This window comes from Periplaneta americana, chromosome 14 (genome assembly GCF_040183065.1).
Source record: "Periplaneta americana isolate PAMFEO1 chromosome 14, P.americana_PAMFEO1_priV1, whole genome shotgun sequence".
NCBI lineage: Eukaryota > Metazoa > Arthropoda > Insecta > Blattodea > Blattidae > Periplaneta > Periplaneta americana.
Genome location: NC_091130.1, coordinates 126,390,282 through 126,410,341, shown reverse-complemented (window position 1 = coordinate 126,410,341; position 20,060 = coordinate 126,390,282). Strand labels below are relative to the sequence as shown.

General features: G+C 35.0%; 1 protein-coding gene across 1 annotated transcript in view; it reads left to right on the top strand.

Annotated features, from left to right (window-relative positions):
• The window catches only part of twy (twitchy), a 61,313-nt gene that overhangs the window by 3,285 nt on the left and 37,968 nt on the right, over positions 1 to 20,060 (top strand). Inside the window, exons 3-8 of the mRNA XM_069846025.1 lie at positions 386 to 515; positions 5,290 to 5,616; positions 10,123 to 10,317; positions 11,813 to 11,919; positions 12,461 to 12,721; positions 16,022 to 16,211. Of these exons, the coding sequence (XP_069702126.1) occupies positions 386 to 515; positions 5,290 to 5,616; positions 10,123 to 10,317; positions 11,813 to 11,919; positions 12,461 to 12,721; positions 16,022 to 16,211 (1,210 nt within the window). The remainder of the gene's footprint in view (positions 1 to 385; positions 516 to 5,289; positions 5,617 to 10,122; positions 10,318 to 11,812; positions 11,920 to 12,460; positions 12,722 to 16,021; positions 16,212 to 20,060) is intronic.

The window sequence follows — 20,060 nt, the reverse complement described above, 5'->3', positions numbered from 1 at the left end:
CGTACCCACACTCGCATGCACACACGCGTACACACACAACACGACAGACACTCACACACACACACGCGCACACATTATCGAACATACCACACTTTACTGACTGACCAGCTCCTAGCAGTAGCAGGAAATTGGTAAGGTTGCCATGACAGCAGACCTATAAGCCATGCGGCTAGCGACCTGTCAGAAGTCTGAAGTACCGGTAATATTAATTCTACTATAAATTCTCTACAGCTGGAAATTAACCTGTCTGATGCAATTCAAACATTTTGTGCTATTTTGAAAAATATTTTTTCTTCGTCTGCAATTCTTTGTAGAAGATAAGAAAATATTTTGTTTTGCGTTTCGTAGAAACTTCATTTGGTAATGCTGTGATATTTTTCTGTAGACTTCTGCACATGAAGAAGAAGCAGAAAGGTCTCAGAAATCTCATGTGACTTTCGATTTCCCAGAGAAGTCGTCATCCTTCCAGAAGTCCGATACTAAAAAGTCAGTAAAGAAGAATGTTGATTTTGGAGGTGAGCATTTTTAGAACATTTACGAATCAGGGATTATTACCAAATTGTGAGGTCCACTTTACATGAATATAATTGATGACATGAAATATATCACATCATATCACATATCATAACACATATATACTTCATATCATATCATAATTAGGCCCATATCAAATATCATATCATATCATATCATAATTAGGCCTATATCAAATATCATATCATATCATATATTGTATCATGTCATATCTTATCATATTGCATCATATTGTATCATATCTAACGGGAGGTTATTACGCTGCGGAACAGAGCGCGTATGAAATGCAAGGCAGACACTGATAAGCTACCAGCGAATGCCGCATGAACCGCGGAGTGGAGTCCTGCAGTACAATAATCACCCTGTAGGAGTATACACTGAAAAGTATTGCTGCAACTAGGCTATGTCTGCACGTATTTATTTATTTATTTATTTATTAGTTATTTACTTATTTGCTTATTTATTTATTTGTTTACTTATTTATTTATTTACGTACTTAATTATTTACTTATTTATGTATTTATTTAATTACTTATTTTTTATTTATTTATGTATGTATTTATTTACTTGCTTTTTTAGTTACTTATTTACTTACATAAGTATTTACTTGCTTACTTATTAACGTAGTTATTACTTAGTTACTTATTTAATTATTTATTTATTTGTTTATTTAATTAATTAATTAATTTATCTTTGCTTGCAGTCAATGTGAGGTAAATCATTTGTTTGGTTACGAGCTTTTTGTTTCTGTACGTGATCATAGCATTCTGTATCATCTTGTAGGCCCACTATCCTTGTGATGTAGGGATCTAAGAGTGTACCAGTTATTAATGCCAAAGTCGGCAAACTAATATGTCATCTTCTTCATCATCTAGTATATTGACTACACCCCAACTCTGGCTGCTAGCAACAGGCATCTATAATGAACACCGATCAAAATACGTCTCATTTCTCGTGAAAAACAACAACTGAATATACTACAGTGGACTATAGTGAAATTTATGTTGTCAGCAAACAGCTGGATACATTAGGAAGATTGATTGTTGATTCATCATCTAGTCCAGTATTGGTCTGATACAGTCTCATTTCATTGTCGTGCTACTCACCCTTCATGTCTTTGGCCACAAGGAACATATTTGAGCAACGTCTGTGGTATTCTTGTGGTTGTTCATTTGGCAAACATGTTCTTTCCAGGATTTTATATAGTGATGTACATAATCTGTTACTGGTTCTATTGGAGTTTCTTTAAGATGTCTGTAGACTTTTTATTGTTCATGACTGTGTAGTCATCTGTTCTGTGCATTAAACACATTTCTCCAGTTGTTAATCTCCTTTCATCTGTTCTGTGGAGCATCCATGCTTTATTGCCATAGACAAAAATAGGCGTGGCCAGAATCTTCTATAGTTTCAGCCTAGTTTGTCACTTGATAGTAGATGTTTTAAATATAGGCTACAGTACTATTTATTGTTCCTATTATTTTTATATAGTTTGTTATTTTGTGTTGCAAATATTGTTTTGCAGAATAACTGAGGCTGTAACTAAAATATTTGAATGTGAAGACTTGTTCTAGAATTTGGTTATTTATATAAATTTTATATCTTTAATGTTTCTTCCAATGAATGGCATGATTAGGAAACGGATTTCTAGGTGCTAAAAACGAGAGATTTAGGACTTTATAAAATCCAATTTAGAACTTATAGGAATTCATATAAAATTAACAATTAATAATTATAATTTTAGTAAACTGGTGCAGTGCTACTGAACTGAAGACTCAAATTCTGTCAGTGAAAGAGACTGATTGCTGATTGGTCAATTTCATTTCGCATAAAGGGGGGTGCATTGACGCAAAAACTAATTTATAAGCACTTGCCTAATCTGAACAACCTACCACCCCTTTTATGCTAGGATGGACTTTTCCAAACGAACTTCATTCCAGAAAATTAGGTAAAATATTTTTTTCCTCTGCTTCTGTGGAACGAACTTGCCAGACCAGTGTTTGTCTGTACGAGAATTTTCGTACATTTTAAATAGCATTTTTTATCTTGTTTTTAGGCATTTTTGCATTTTTAGTACCAGTATTTTTATTTTAAATATACTCAAAATACTAAAAAGACGCTTTCCAGGCACAAACATAGTCTTAAGGCATTTATAGAAGTTTATGGTTCATTTAGGCATTTTAACAGGAGGGTCCTGTGATCATGAAACATAGAGAGACATCTGAATAACATACATCTAGGACATAGCAAACAAAATAGATATAGAACTAGAAATCCGTTGTTTAGCCATGACTTCCTGTTTAATCCAGAGAAATTTCCATGTCATATTCTTTTGTTATTAAGTAAAGATTGTGAACTGATCATTGTAGACCATGCTTATAATCTACAAATAAAGTATGTCCCTCCAATAATGGGATTCGGTTTTATGAGAAATGTAATGGAAGTAATCACTTTTATTAAATTAAATCACTGTAAAAGTGTTGAGGAGATATATTTTTAGTGTACATAATTTTGTTCAAAACTGTAACTAGAATACAGATGTTCACATGTGCCTATATTTTATTTTTGGAATGAATTGTTGCTATAACATGGGTTCAAATGATTCGATTATCATCATTCCAATAATCTTTGTATTTTTTTGGAATGTATTAACAGCAATAACACTGAACAACAAATTTTTACTTTTTGCCTTGCTTCGAAATAAAAATAGGTGAATATTACTAATATGTATGCCCTAAATCTGAATTTAAAATCCAAATTGCCCCATCACGTATCTTTTTCCGGGGAAAATTAATTGAATTGTTTTATGACAAAACTTATTTGTTTTTAATTTTTCACTGTTACTGATGAAATTACAACACATTAGGGATTCAAAATTCTTCATTAATACTTGAAAAATGTGTACTGGATACAAAAATTATGTTGCATAGTTTAAAACACAACAGCAATAAAAATATTTCATGCGTATAATGAGAAAAATTTCGGAATTTGAGCTTACATTTAAAATAATTTTCTGGATGACTTCTGTTTATAACTAGACGCGGGACTGTATTTTCCAAGTAACCAGCAATAATCTGCAAGCATGCTGGATGATGATCTTCCTTTATATCACCTTTCCATTTCAGATATTTCTTGATGAAATCTTTCTCCATGCTCGTCGCTTACCGCTCCAAAGTTAGGAGGAAAGAAATCCAAATGAGAATGTAAAAAGTGTATTTTCAGAGACATATTACACTCCATTTTGTCATATGCACTTAACATGGTTTCCACAAGTTCTATGTAGTTCTCTGCCCTAGAATTTCCAAGGAAATTTTGAGCAAACATCTTTGAAAAAAGTGCGCCATGCCATTCTTTCTGTAACGAAAAGTTTTTCCTCAAGCAAAGGGTCAGCTGTAACTTTGTGAATTTGTGGACCGATGAAAATGCCCTCTTTTAATTTCCCTTCACTCAAACTGGTAAACTTTACCTTTAAATACTGAAAACCAACATCTGTTTATTTATTATAAGTACAAAAGAACATGTCAGCAACCATAAGAAACCGGAAATAAGTCATAAACCCATAAAATGCATTAGCTTTTGTTTTGGTTTGTACACCCAATCCGTGCCCGATGTTTCCTGGGGGAGCACTTATCGAAAAGTGAAGTCATAGTATATCTTAAGGGGACACTCCACTAAAAACGACAACTTTTTTCCTAATCATTTTTTTTTCAACTAAATTTTGACAGCATGTTTATTATGTAAAGGACTAATAAAATCCCAATTTTGAACTCCCAAATGTTTTCGGCTTTTGATTGACTTAATTTTTTTATATATATTTTTTAGAAATATTTTCAAATTCAAGTTTTTTGTAGAAGATCTCAATTTTTAAGCTTCCTTTTTTCGATTACATTCACAAGACAAAGAGAAACATTTATATGCATTCAATTGATGAAATATCTCATTTATTCACTTTCAAAAATTGTTTTGAAATTCTGAAAATGTTATTTTTCCTATAATTCATTGAAAGAAAAATTAATAAAATAAACTATCAGCATTTATTACAAAATAAATGCATAGACACATGCAGCTAACTCATAAATACTTGCAGTAAAAATTTCATACAGATTGATTAATATCTGGCATAAAAAAGTTGGTGTTGAATCAATAAAAATAAACTTACGGAAAAATGGATTTCAAAGTAAAATGAATATTTAAGTAACACATAACTGTTAAAATTCTCCTCTACTGCATTTATCTAATAACTTCAGGGAGCCAACTTTAGAACAGAAAGTTACTAAATTTGTAATCAGAAATTTGTAAGAAAGAATTGTTTGATGAAAAAATAATTTTGACATCTCTTTAAATGCCACGTCCCCTTACAGCTTTAATTTAAAAAAAATAATGAACATATTTGTAATCAGATTTGAATTAAATCCATTTGGGGTATGAAAATATAAATTCTAAATAAGTGAAATAGCCAATAAATATATTTTGGAAAATTTTCATGATTTTCAGTGGAGTCTCCCCTTAAAAACCTTACGTGATACGATGAAAAGAGATGCATTTTCGGATTCAGCGTGCATCAAACCATAAGGGACGCATTGTTTTAAGTCGGAGCAAAATTCTTGTTGTTCAGTGTAATCAAAGCTTCACTGTATTTAATGACGATGTTGAATCTGAAATAAGTTACTTGTTTTCTATTAATATGTTTAATGCAATGCATTACATAAAGACGGTGTACATCAAGAATGTGACTGAAAGTTTATTTCCTTTATCCAGATTTTGATGCTGATGATCCGTTGGGTGACTTGTTATCGGATGAAGATGATGATTTTTCTAATAAGAAAAAGAAGGCTGATATTTTCAAAAGTGACGTGACAGAATCCCCTGCTAAGCAGGATGTAAAACTGAGCGAACCAGAGCCCAAGAATAAACAGAACAAGGCAAAAGTTATAGCTGAACTCTTTGGATTGGAAGAAGAGAAGAAGCAACAGCCTACACGTGATAAAGAGTCATCATCTGGTTGGCTAGGTTTACAAGATCCCCAGTCTACGGAGAAGAAGGTTCCAGAAGTTACAAAACCGATCAACAGAACACCAGAACATGGTAGTTGTACTGCTGTTTAATAAAATAATAGTTATTATTACTTCACAGACTTAAAATAGGCTACTCATACTATACAAAGGAAACAAACGACAAATACACAAACTACACCAATACATAAACAAAATACACCCAAAACTTCAATACACACTGGAACTTGAAAACAACAACTCCATAAATTTCCTAGACATCACCATAACAAAAATTGACAACAAACACACCTTCAAAATATACAGAAAACCAACCACCACCACCACACACATACACAACACATCTAACCACCCCATACAACACAAACATGCTGCATTCAGAACAATGGTACACAGATTACTCAACATACCCATGAGCCAACAACACTACAATGAAGAAGTGAACACAATCAAATACATAGCACAAGAAAACGGTTACAATCCAAACATAATAGACAACATCATAAGGAAGACAAAACAAAAACTTAACAAACACAAAAACACGCAAAACACAACACAATCACAAGAACACAAGAAATACATCACACTAACATATGAAAACAAAAGCTCACATGAGATCGCATCTTCAGTCAGAAAGCAGATATACAACATAGCATACAGAACAGAAAACACACTACAAAGACATCTCAACACACAAAAAACACAAAGAAATAAATACAACCACCCAGGCGTATACAAACTCACATGTAATAGTTGCGACAAGTACTACATTGGACAGACAGGCAGATCATTCCAAACACGCCACAAAGAACACATTGCAGCAATAACCAGAGGACACAATACATCCACATACGCCGAACAGATAACTAATGTAACCATACATACAATAACATAAATATAAACATGGAAATCCTACACATACAACCCAAAAACCAAAAACTCAACACACTAGAACAATATGAAATACACACATACACCAAAACACACCCCAATCAAATTCTCAACACACAAATCAATTTCAGAACACACACACTATTTGACTTCACTTTTCAACTCTTCTCAACATGCAAACGCACCCCCACAACAGGCAGCGAAGTTCGAGATGACGCCGAGATCTAGTAGGCTCTGAGGATGGTGTGAAGAAGCACCGAAACAGCTGTAAGCCACAGTTGCTAATGTAATTTAACACGTGTAAGTTTGCCAATCAACCAATCATTTAGACTACTTTGTTATAGTGAAATTATAGCTAAATTCATTCACTTCGATTTTAAGCATGATTGACAGCAAAAAATACCTAAGTACAAGTCTGCAATTTCCAAAGTACAGTGCATTAGAAAATTCCCTTTGTTGCGAGTAGAATATTCTCAGAAATCGTCCTAGTATGAAAAACAGATGGTAATACTAGCAACTGACACTCACAGATTGGTGTGACCTTCATTGAGGATTACCAAACTTTCTGAGCACCATAGTAAACGAAGTTTGTTTCCTACACAGCAGAGGGAGCTTTCTAATGTACCTACTTGTAGCATATTGAGACAAGAATACTAGTTTTCTGTGTTGGTTCATTGTCTTAGATGAGGTAAACTGAAGAGCAGGAATGCTATTGAAAGAACATGATTTGAATCCCACAATGCTTTTAATATGCCATTAGGAAAGTTCAGGATAACAGAGAGGGTTTGGAATTGAACAGGTTACATCAGCTTCTTGTCTATGCGGATGACGTGAATATGTTAGGAGAAAATTCACAAACAATTAGGGAAAGCATGGAAATTTTACTTGAAGCAAGTAAAGCGATAGGTTGGGAAGTAAATTCCGAAAAGACAAAGTATATGATTATGTCTCATGACCAGAATATTGTACGAAATGGAAACATAAAAATTGGAGATTTATCCTTTGAAGAGGTTGAAAAATTGAGATATCTTGGAGCAACAGTAACAAATATAAATGATACTTGGGAGGAAATTAAATGCAGAATAAATATGGGAAGTGCGTGTTATTATTTGGTTGAGAAGCTTCTGTCATCTAGTTTGCTGTCAAAAAATCTGAAAGTTAGAATTTATAAAACAGTTATATTACCGGTTGTTCTGTATGGTTGCGAAACTTGGACTCTTACTTTGAGAGATGAATAGAGATTAAGGGTGTTTGAGAATAAGGTTCTTAGGAAAATATTTGGAGCTAAGCGGGATGAAGTTACAGGAGAATGGAGGAAGTTACACAATGCAGAACTGCATGCATTGTATTCTTCATCTGACATAATTAGGAGCATTAAATCCAGATGTTTGAGATGGGCAGGGCATGTAGCACGTATGGGCGAATCCAGAAATGCATATAGAGTGTTAGTTGGGAGACCAGAGGGAAAAAGACCTTTAGGGAGGCCGAGACGTAGATGGGAGGATAATATTAAAATGGATTTGAGGGAGGTGGGACATGATGATAGAGAATGGATTAATCTTGCTCAGGATAGGGACCGATGGTGGGCTAATGTGAGGACTGAATGAACCTGCGTGTTCCTTAAAAGCCATTTGTGAGTAAGTAAGTAAATGCTTTTATATATTCTCATATTTTTATTATGTTATGCAGGTCAATCGTCCTTAATTAGTATTTAAGCAACTTTTATAATATAAGAACGTAAATATTTATTTATTTCTCTAATGGCATGGAACATTAACAAAAAGTCATCAATTGTCCAACTGATTCATTATCTTGATCCTGGCTTCCCAATATTTTCCGGTCTCGGATGTTCTGCAAAGAGCTGGGCAGTGCATTAAGTAGTCCCTGTCCATATCTTCATCCAGATTACAGAGCTTGCAGGTGGGCGTTTGAAATAACCCTAACTGATACAGGTGTTTGGCAAGAATGTCGTGTCCAGTTTGTAGCTGTAACTTCTCAACAGCTTCTTGTCTTGACCAGTCAGGTGTGCTATGTAAGGAAGTCTTCCAGGGCTTGGTTGTGTTGTTGATTCTAAACTCATGAGGTATTGCTCCTTCATTTGCTTCTTCATGTAGAGTTTAGAGGAGTGGTAAGATGTTACCGATTTCAAGCAACTAGTGAGCATGGCAGCTTTTTTTGCTAATGCATCTGCCTGTTCATTGCCAGAAATTTGATAATGCCCAGGGATCCACTGCAATACAAATTTCTTTTGAGCCAATTTGAGTTTCCTCAGTGTCATGGCAGTCATGAATCTCCACTGATGCAGCAGACTCAATTGCACTAATTTGATTCTATGGCGGATCTTGAATCACTCAGGATAATAGTCTTGGAGAATTTTTCAAGATGCAGTAGAAGTTGGTTTAATGTTGTTCAAATGGCTTCGATTTCTCCATCAAATACAGTTTTGTATGATCTGATGGGTTTATAAAAGGAGAAGATGCAGCTGTATATCTATGTTCTTGCATTCGGATAACCATGCATTTGTGAGCTATCTGTGTATGTTCTTAGCCATTGGGTTTTGGGTATTTGCTGTTGATCTCCAAAGCCAAAACCTTTAAAGTCATTGTGTCAATTTCAACGTAAATGTATAAAATTCCTTTTGGTGTGCAAGTGGATGTGAAAAAAGTATCACTACTATGAATCGAACTTTTGCACAGAATTTTGTTTTTCGTATAATTTACTATATTTAAATTTGTTGTAAGGAAAGGGAAATTTTTCTCTTACAAGCAAACATTCTGATGGGGGCAGATAAAACAGTTAATTTTTTTTTTCACCATGTTAATGATGTCAAAAGAAGTGCTTATACAAATTTTGGTCACTCGACCTCAATTATGAGAGCTGTAAAAAATAAGTTTTCCAAGGACTGTTTAACAAAAAGAAAACATAATTTCATTAGAAAAATTTATTGGAATAGACACAGCAATTGTTGAGCTATTTTTCAACATATTCCCCACCGGAATTGAGACATTTGTCATATCATGGGATCGACAGAGATGTGCAGACGGCTTTCAAATGCTGGTTCCGATCCCAGATGGCTGACTTCTACAATACAAGGATACAAAAATTGATATAATGTTATGACTAATATCTCAATTCCAGTGGAGGATATGTTTACAAATAGCACAACAATTGCTGCATCTATTTCAATAAATCTTTCCATGCAATTGTGTTTTTTTGTGTAAACGGCTCGAGGGAAAATCACTTTCTGGACGGCCTCGTAATTGCGTTCGAGTGGCAAAAATTTGTATAAGCACTTGTTTTGACATTATCAACATGGTGGAAGAAAAAAAAATAACTTTTTTATCTGCCCCCATCAGAATGTTTGCTTGTTAGTTATAAATTCTTCCCTCACAGATACATAAACCGAAATGGGTGTACAGCATATTGAATCCAAAATCTTCAGAGTTTAAATGTTTTATTGTTTGTTTATTATTTTATCGAACGTGTGCACTTAATCCTCCCTCCTTCTTTCTCCCCTTGCATTCCCTTCGAAAAGTTTACTGTTATTCATTTGTTCTGATTTGATAGCTGTATCCTTCTGCATTGCATTAATCTCTTTTCGTTTTTAATTTTTGGAATTAATAAAAGCAGTAAACTTGATTAACAGAGAAATCTTACGTACTATATATTGTTTTGTTTCTTTCTTTAGTTGAAGAAGTAAAACTACCAAAGAAATCACCTGTTCCTAGGCAAAGAAGTGGTAGAAGTGGAGGAGGTGATGATGATGATGGTGGAGATCTTCTGGCAGGAATGGGTTTTGACAGGGAGAAGCGCAGCAATACAGGCAACCAGCCAAAATCTAAACTAGATGAGCTACTTGGAAAAAGTTCATCTAATACTGAAGGTAATGCAATTATTACATCTTTGGTTTTATGCATGGTAAATTGCAATCATTATTTTTTATTCAACATATTGTAGAATGTAGAATTTTATTTCCAAATCGAATATTTCGTGAAGAGAACATGTTAAATGTGAATTGATATGAATTTCTCTTCTGTCGTAGAACTGTGTCTTTCTCCTTATTAGATATAGGGATAACTTTGGAATTGACCATCATATAAAATGGAATCCCCTCTCTTGTTCTCCTTGTCTTTCTTTTGTTTTCCTTGTCTTTTTCTCGTTCTTCTTGTCTTCCCCTTATTTTCGTTGTCTTCTCCTTGTTCTCCTTGTGCGCCTCTTATTCTCACGTATTTTCCTTGTTATCCTTATATTCCCCTTGTTTTCCTTGTATTCCCCTTGTTCTCTCGTTATTTTATTTTTTTGTTCTTGTATTCTCCTTGTTTCGTATTCACACATAGTTCTGCATAAAGGTAGTAAAGCTATGCATCCGTAATTTTTTTTAGTTTATATTTTATAGTCACGACACTGTTATTCCCAGTGTGACTCCTCCTCTTTGCTTACGTCTTAGGAAGTGAAGGCTCTATGAAGTCTAGGTAGGTAGTATCGTTCGCCATTTTTGTTCTTTCGTTGCCGAGCTACCAGACGAGGAATCTATTTGCCACACCGTTAATCATTATCATGTCGTAGCTCCTGTGATAATAAACCAAACACACTGTAATTCAGCAAATAATTGAGCGGCAAATAACGTCCTCGTATGCTTTCTGCGAATGCCAACGAAAGAGCCAAAATGGCGGGCGATTATATTAAGTATTTATCGAGCCTCATCAGCGAATCACAAGACGCACACGTTTAAATGTAGCCGACCTGCAACATGATTGGCTGCCGGAAATAAGAGTGACGGGATTATAGTAGTTGTTGTATTTCATATAATAAAGAAAATTGCACTTTATTTTAGTCCATCATTAGTCTACTAAACATGGGAGAGATCCATGTTGGAAGATGCAAGCAAGCAGGGAAAAAAGGAAGGAGAACTGCCATTTTGAATGTCAACAGGATCCTTTGAAAAGTTGACCTAGGTCTTTTTCTCTTATAATATGCAAAGGATGAAATCAATGAAATGAATGTGTCAGTATTTCTATTCAACTCTAATAATAATTTCAGTTAATCCAATTTTAAAGTTATAATTCAAATGCATATCTTGTTTGAATAGTTGAAGTTTTCTGGACAGAAGAGTTTCAAATGCAAATGAATGTATTTTGAAATGTTTGGGGACTGTTTTTTTAAACTTTAATTTTATGTCTTAAAATACCCTTAAATTTATCTTCCAATGAATAGTTAGTTTTGATAGATTTAAATTACGTGAATGTGTAGACATGAAAGACGAAAAACACCCTAAATGGATGTTTATGGACGTATTTTTTATGGTCTTAAAACGTAATGGAATCATTTTTCATATTTAGGTTTGGTACCTAACTGCTTATTTTATCTAATTCTAATAGACACTACATCACGGTCCATGTTAGACGATTTATTGGGAAAGAAGCCTTCTGGTAGAGAAAGAATGGCCGGAAGTGATGGAAAAAGAAATATGCCAGAACAGTCACAGGTAATGATGATATATTATCATATTGCATACAAATCAAAACAGATTTTATTTTTGATTATACATAAGTCATTTTCAGTGGTTTAGCAGGTATAATGCTTGCTTCTGAACCCAAATGTCATTGATTCAAACCCAGTTGAGGGTGATGGAATTTTAGGCAAAAAATATTAAACATATCTTCTGAAATAAAGCTGTTAACTCCAGATAATAGATTTTATGCATGTAAACGATCACTTTATTAAAAAATAAAGATGAACAAAAAGAAAATTTTATGTCCAAAGTAGGGTGACCGACCATTTGTCCCATTTTATTGAATAGAACTGTTCTTTTTATAATGATGTCCTGGTTATCCCAATAGTATCATTTTGTTCTGTTTTAATTTAAAACTAATTTCACATTTAATTGAAGCTGGGTTTCTACAAAGATTTATTGCTGCAATGTCTTGGAAGATTTAAGTATTTGTGCCTATTTATAAATTAGATTCTAGAAGGTCATGGTTAGAGACTACAAATTTTATTCAATTCTTTTTCTTCTTTTCTAATAGGTTCAACAGCCTGCAAGTGGTGTGTCATTTGGAAGTTATTCCCCATCTGTGTCAGTACCTAGTCGTCGCCAAAGTTCTCGACGTAACTCTGGAGGAACAGCTGCTCTTCCAGATCCACTGGGAATTTTCTCCCCTTCGCCATCACCGAAAAAGGAAAATCCTGGTCGTCAATCATCTTATAGTAATCCAGGTCATAAGACAGCTGATTGGCTTGGTATTTCTGACACCAGTGCATCTTCTCCAGCTGCAGCTCCAGCTCCAGTAAGAGCATGTCATGTTTAATATGAAGAATGAATATAAAGTTTTACTGGAAATGCAAAATTAGTTTGCTTTATTTGTGTGACAAAAAAAAAAAGTGTAATGTCTGAACTTGCTGAATCTCTTTCGTAAAAATGGATTATGCACTATTCTTTTGAGTTTAACTTATTTGAACTCTCTATTCGATGTTTGCTTGTTTAAGCAGATGACGTGAATATGTTATGAGAAACTCCACAAACCATTAAGGAAAACACGGGAATTTTACTTGAAGCAAATAAGGAGATAAGTTTAGAAGTAAATCCCGAAAAAACAAAGTATATGATTATGTCTCGTGACCAGAACATAGTACGAAATGAAAATATAAAAATTTGAAATTTGTGCTTTGAAAAGGTGAAACAATTCAAGCACATTGGAGCAACGGTAACAAATATAAATGATACTCGAGAGGAAATTAAACACAGAATTATTATGGAAAATGCCTGTTATTATTCGGTTGAGAAGCTTTTGTCATCCAGTCTGCTCTCAAAATAGCTGAAAGTTAGAATTTATAAAACAGTTATATTACTTGTTGTTCTGTATGGTTGTGAAACTTGGACTCTCACTCTGAGAGAGGAACATAGGTTAAGGGTGTTTGAGAATAAGGTGCTTATGGAAATATCTGGGGCTAACAGTAAGAGGAGAATGGAGAAAGTTACAGAAGAATGGAGAATGTTATACAATGCAGAACTGCACACATTGTATTCTTCATCTAACATAATTGTAATAATAATAATAATAATCCGTGGTGCTACAGCCCGTGAAGGGCCTAGACTGACCAGCCGGCTGCTGACCTCACACCCACATGCCGAAGCAGAGGTGGACGATCATCCAACCAGAATGGAGGTATCGTGTTAGCATGATGATCCTCCCAGCCGTTATAGCTGGTTTTTGCAACCGGATTTCGCTACCTATCGTAGCTCCCCAAGTGCATCACGATGCTGGGTGGGCAACGGTCCCATACACTGGCCGAAATTTCATGAGAAAATTTCTTCCCCATGAGGACTCGAACCAGCGCGCATTCCGTAACGCGAGTCCTAGGCAGGATGCCTTAGACCACAACACTACAGCACATATGGATGAATCCAGAAATGCATATAGAGTGTTAGTTGGGAGGCTGGAAGGAAAAAGGCCTTTGAGGAGGCCGAGACATAGATGGGAGGATAATATTAAAATGGATTTGAGGAAGGTGGGATATGATGCTAGGGACTGGATTAATCTTGCTCAGGATAGGGACCGATGGTGGGCAAAAATGGGGGCGGCAATGAACCTCTGAATTCCTTAGAAGCCATTTGTAAGTAAGTTTGTTATTGGTAATTATGTTAGGTGAAGAATACAATGTGTGCAGTTCTGCGTTGTATAACATTCTCCATTCTTCTGTAACTTTCTCCATAATAATTAAAGGAATATGATTCAAAGTTAGTATCAACTTCTTAGACACACAAAGGTGTATTCTTTAAATTTGATATTTAACAATATTGTTTCAACTACTAGGTTACTTAGTGTCGATGGTATTTGGCGAGTGAGTCTTAGGATACTCCATGGAATTTCTGACATTTGCCTAACACTTGGAGGAAACGTTGGAAAAACTTCAGCCAGATAATTAGTCCTAGTGGGATTCGAACCCACGCCCAGATGCAAAACAGTCATAATCATGAGTTCGACTTGCTACCATCTAAGGCATCTAAACTTATAATCCTACTGTTTTGCAAGTTTTTCTTGTGTGTATATAAATTTGATGTGTCGTCATTGTTCATGAAAAATTCACTGTCTTCAGTTTTTATCAAAATGATCCAATATGAAAAACTTATCAGATTACCAGGAAACAATTGGCATTCATACAGCCCTCTCTGTAGATTAAAAACTAAAAAAAAAAATTTCATCTCTATGGTTCAAGAATTAAAAGAGAAAATCAACATCCTGAATTTAAAAGAAAAACTTACAAATTAAACCAAACCCTTTAACTCTATTAAATATAGAGTATAATCTAAATTTAACACAAGAAATACTGAAATCAGAAGTAAACACTGAAATAATGAAACAATTGTCTTCAGAGACAATTACTATTAGGTACCCTTCACAAAACTGGCTTCATTTATACACCAATGGATCCTTGATCTCCAGGGAACAAGGTGCAGGTGCAGGTGTTACTTGCCGTCTCTTCTCACTTTAGAGATCTCTTGGATATGGAACAACAAGTTTTGATGGAGAAATCATTGCAATAAGTGAAAGTCTCAGGAATCTTCTATGCCACATCAGTAAATTTAAAAATGAAGTTATATTGTCAGACTTCAAAGCAGCTATTCTATCAAGTCTCTAGACACACACCTTCATTTCAAAGAGCAGAAATAACTAAAATGCTCTCCCAATTAATGACACTCAATAAAAGAATTGTATTCCAATGGATACCATCCCATTGTGGAATCCTGGGAAATGAGAATACGGATGCTTTAGCAAAGAAGGGCAGCACTGCTACTTACAGAACTGTTACTAAATCGACGTATTACTCTGTGAAAAGGTTTATTAAATCTACATACTTAGACTTCAACAAACAAAATTTGATAACACAATCTCTTCTTTTTCTTCTTCTTCTTCTTCTTCTACTTCTTCTTCTTTTTCTATCCCTTATGCCTTGCAGCGTCGGGTCCTCCACCCATTTCTTATATCTCTCCCGGCCGCTAACATACAATCTCAAGGGAAAAAATGTAACTCTCTGCATCATAATCCACAGTCGATTCCCGATTTACCACGCAAATCGTCTGTAGCTGCATTTAGATTGGCAACAGGCCATGATTGTTTGGCCAAGCATCTGCATAGAATCGGAATATACCAGTCCCCTAACTGCCCATTGTGTAACTCAAACCAAGAAATGGATTCGGAACACCTCAAAATCTGTGCTTCAGTGGCTGAGCATGACAGTATCTTTGAAAAATATTGGAGTGCAAGAGGTCAAATGACTTTATTGTCAAACACCTGGCATTAGAAAACAATAACAAATTTACCTACACTTATTTAATTGGTAAATAAAAATGGATTTTTGGTATTCATTAATAAGACATTTCCACTCAGTTAACTGTTAACTGTGGGAAAATCTGGATAAAAATTGTGATGAAATAACTTGTAACATGTATGTTAACATCAGTGGTGGTCACGCGTCGTGCATGATAATCATGATAGCAGTGGACTTATCCTCTGACTAGGAATGAATTGATTCATGCATTGAATTGCATCTCTGACTTCTTGAACACTTTTGCTTTTCATTACTAGGCTTCGTTTGTTGAGTCCCCTGAGAGACGGCAGAGGATGGCTGTAGGAGAACAGTCACTACCTGATTGGCTGGGTGGTGGAGCAAAAACTGTAGCTGAGCCACCTCCCCGTCCACTTCCGACTCAACCTGCACCAGCAGCAACGTTGCCTCAAACACCTACAGCACAGTTGTCTGTGCCTCAACCATTGAGTGAGTCCCTTAAATTTGTTGTTTTGATTTTATACAACTCTGCTGTACTAGCTTGCCACTGCGCGATTGCTGTGGTCCTCTTCAGGCGCTCATCTGGTCTGACTTTGCTCTGACGTCACAAACACACAACCTGCAGACCACTGCTATAAAAAAATATAAAAGTAAAAGGCTGGTCCACAATAAACTGGGAACGTGAACGTGAAGATTTTTGAGAATGGAAACAGCTATGCATATCGATATGTATGTCAATAACAATATGTAAAGTCGATATTACACATTCTGTTGTTATTTGTGTATACTTGACCAATGGCATTCTCTCATGAGTACAAGCCAGCCAACATAAACACAGGTTAACCAATAGGGTGGAGAGAATCTATACATGAAATTGTTTTTTATCTCTTTCCTAAATGTAATATAGTAAAACTTGGTTATAACGACATCCAAGGGACCTTAAAAATTATGTTGTTATAAACGAGTGTCGTAGTAACCAAGATTCACATTATCAATCTAGTAGGTGGAAAATGAAAAATAACAAACTTAATTAGAATTATTTTAGATTTATGTATTGACTTTTAAGCGTACAATGAACATAATAAAATACACGTAGGCCTACAATTATAAATACAGTATTCTGTATTAAAACAGTTTGTTCAGTACTCACCAAACTACTTTAATTAGAAGTGAAGTAATCAGTCATTTTACTCTGTTGTCTTCTACTTTCCCAATACACACTTTCTAGGGCTAAATTACGTTCTATGTTCATAATTTCAGTTGCAATTTCACTGCTCCCTTCCCTAGCTTTATAGAAATGTTCATAATTCTAATGACTTCTAAAGCGTCACTCACTTCTTTTAGTGGCCATACTGCGTTAAAATGAGTGCACTTAGTGAAAACTTCCTGTCAAACTGATCTAATACCGCATGAATTCGGGCAGGTTACAATGGGGTGGGGAATCCACCTGCATTCCAGAGGTCTATGACAGATGGAGACTAAAGAATTTGTCAGGGTCAGATTTCAACAAAATATTTCTTAAAATACGTACTTTGGTTCTTAGAAAATCTTATTCCAAACTGAAGTTGAAAATGACGTTATATGCAAGGTAGACACATATGCGTTTGTCGTATTGAGCAAGGTAGAAAAGCATGTCTTAAGGGGAATTAGTAGGAACTACAGAACATTTGACGTTATAGGCAAAGTGTCGCACAAAATGAGGTCGCTATAACCAAGTTCTACTGTCGTTGCAAAAATCTGTATTTTTACTTAACTTAGGAATGTGAAAAAATATGGAGTTTCTATGTTTAATTTTTGAGGCGCCCCAAAGGGTTTTGAAGTTTCTTAAAATTATATTTTCTTTGTCTCTTTGTATATTTGTTCTATTATTTTGTTTTTCATTACATAGCTAATGCATTGCTGTAAAATCACATATTTAAACTTTATTTGGAAGACTCTAAATTGGGGTTGCAGTATACAGTATTTTTGAGGAAATCCAAAAGGACAAAATATATAATATTTTACATAAAATATGACAAAAATTCTATTTCAGCCCATTTATTTTTTTTAGTTAAAATTTATTCTTGGTTTCTTTTTCATTTCTTTCTGAGTGGTAACTAAATCAACAAGTCCAATACTGTTCTTTGCCCTAGTAAAACATTCTTTCTTGTTTTGAAACACAGAGATCTTTATCACAATTAGGCCTACAGTATTAATTTTTTTTTTTTTGCATTTGCAACTGCATATATCAAATAGTTTCTTTGCTTCTTCTTCGAATTTTTTTATGTTGTCATTTTAGTTGTCGTCACTATGTCGTTTCTTACAAGGCTTCATTAAATTTGTGTACTGATCATAGTAAGCATGAATCAGTTATAATATTCCTGTATGACTGACTTTCGGAATTTATGCCTTTACCTGGATTCCCTTAGTTTTGATAGCAACTCTTTCTGAAATCTGTCCAACAGTAGATTCTTTTGATTTGAAGTCGGATTTTAATTCATTTTTGACCCATAGATAATATTCATTACGTCATGACAGATAGATAATTGTGATGGGTTCAGCCCCTATGGTATTGGGAATACAGGGTAGGTCAGATTTCAGAAACTTTTATTGTAAATGATTTCCTATGTTTTCTTATCGTTTATCTTAATGTTTTTTTTTCTTTCAAATTGTCACATATATAATTGTTTTTAATCATTGTTCATTGTGAATTGATTAGTAGGCTAATCTACCGAACCCTTATTTAGGGCGGCTTTTGTTGATACAAAATTATTATTAGAGATATTCTGATTTAAATACTTTGCAACATAAGAAGAATGAATTTCCATTAATTTTATTATATTAATTATATCATATCTAAGAGTTTTGTGTCCACACCTGTGCAGTAACAGTTAGCGTGTCTGGCCGTGTAACCAGGTGGCCCGGGTTCGATTCCCGGTTGGGGCAAGTTACCTGGTTGAGGTTTTTTCTGGGGTTTTCCCTCAACCCAATATGAGCAAATTCTGGGTAACTATCAGTGCTGGACCCCGGACTCATTTCACCATCATCACCTTCATCTCATTCAGATGCTAAATAACCTAAGATGTTGATAAAGTGTCGTAAAATAACCTACTAAAATAAATAAAAAAAAGAATTTTGTGATTATTCGAAATTTTCTTATAAATTGAGGTTTTTGTGACTGAAACAACAGGGGACCAAAAATATGCCGAGTCTTTTAATATGTATTTTTTAACAAGTTCTTGGTATCCTGTTCAGATTAAATCACTGGAGAATGTTCTCTCGCTAAAAAATCTGAACCTCAAAATTTTGTGAAAATTTCAAAATATGATGCTCTTGGAATACCTATAAATATATTAATCTATCTTGCATTGTTCTTTATGATATCACCCCACAACTTTTCCCAGGTATTACATTTTGATTCCATAAACTTCATATTTTCACTCCATCCTATTAACCAACTTCGAAATTTAAGGCACGAAATATTTAAGAATTCAGTTCTTGTGATAATCTGGTCACATATACACATAGCATATACGGAAAGTGATTTTACTGAATTTCTGAGTTAGTTACAAGCAATGAATGAATCTACTGGGTGTTCAGTTCAAAATGTGTCTTGGCTCGCTGTATGCCGTCATGTGGCTAGCTGATGAGCCTAGAGAATTCAATCTTCCTACACTTCCGCAGCTCAGGTGTATAATCTAAGAGGCAGAGAAGTTGGCTAGCAAGTACGGCGTTCATTCTGAAGAGTACGTGCCGATACATACGGTAGCGCCGGTAGTGGCAGGAATTTGAACTGTTTGGAAATACGTACTGTCGGGATATGGGGAGAGGGTTAAGACGATTACTTACGTATTTGTTGACATTAACTTCGACGGTCAACATGGACACGGAGCATTTGATTTGTGTTGTGGAATGTTACCGTACGCAACCGATGATAACAAATACCCTGCGTACGGCTTGCCGGCGCAAAACACAGTTCGAAAGAGGTTATGGTAGCACACAGACCATACAGACCGCCATCTGTTGCTACAACGTTCAAGTTATACCGTACACGTTCTCAAGTTCAGATTGAAGAACGCCTTAAATAATAGGCAACTTCTCTAACATGTAAGCTGAAACTCGCTTCAAATCGGTGACCCAACAACAGTGACGTCATGACACACTTTGAAATGAACACCCAGTAGTAGTCTGTGATCGGAAATGAGAACAGCAAAGTTAAAACTTGTCCCAACTCTCACGTTCCCGTTCCTGGGCTCCAGCATGCTTCTCGTTAATTGTGAATGTTCACATTTAAATACATTTATTTTAACCATTTTTTCCGTTCTCGTTTTTGTTGTCGTTTCCATTCCCGGTTTATTG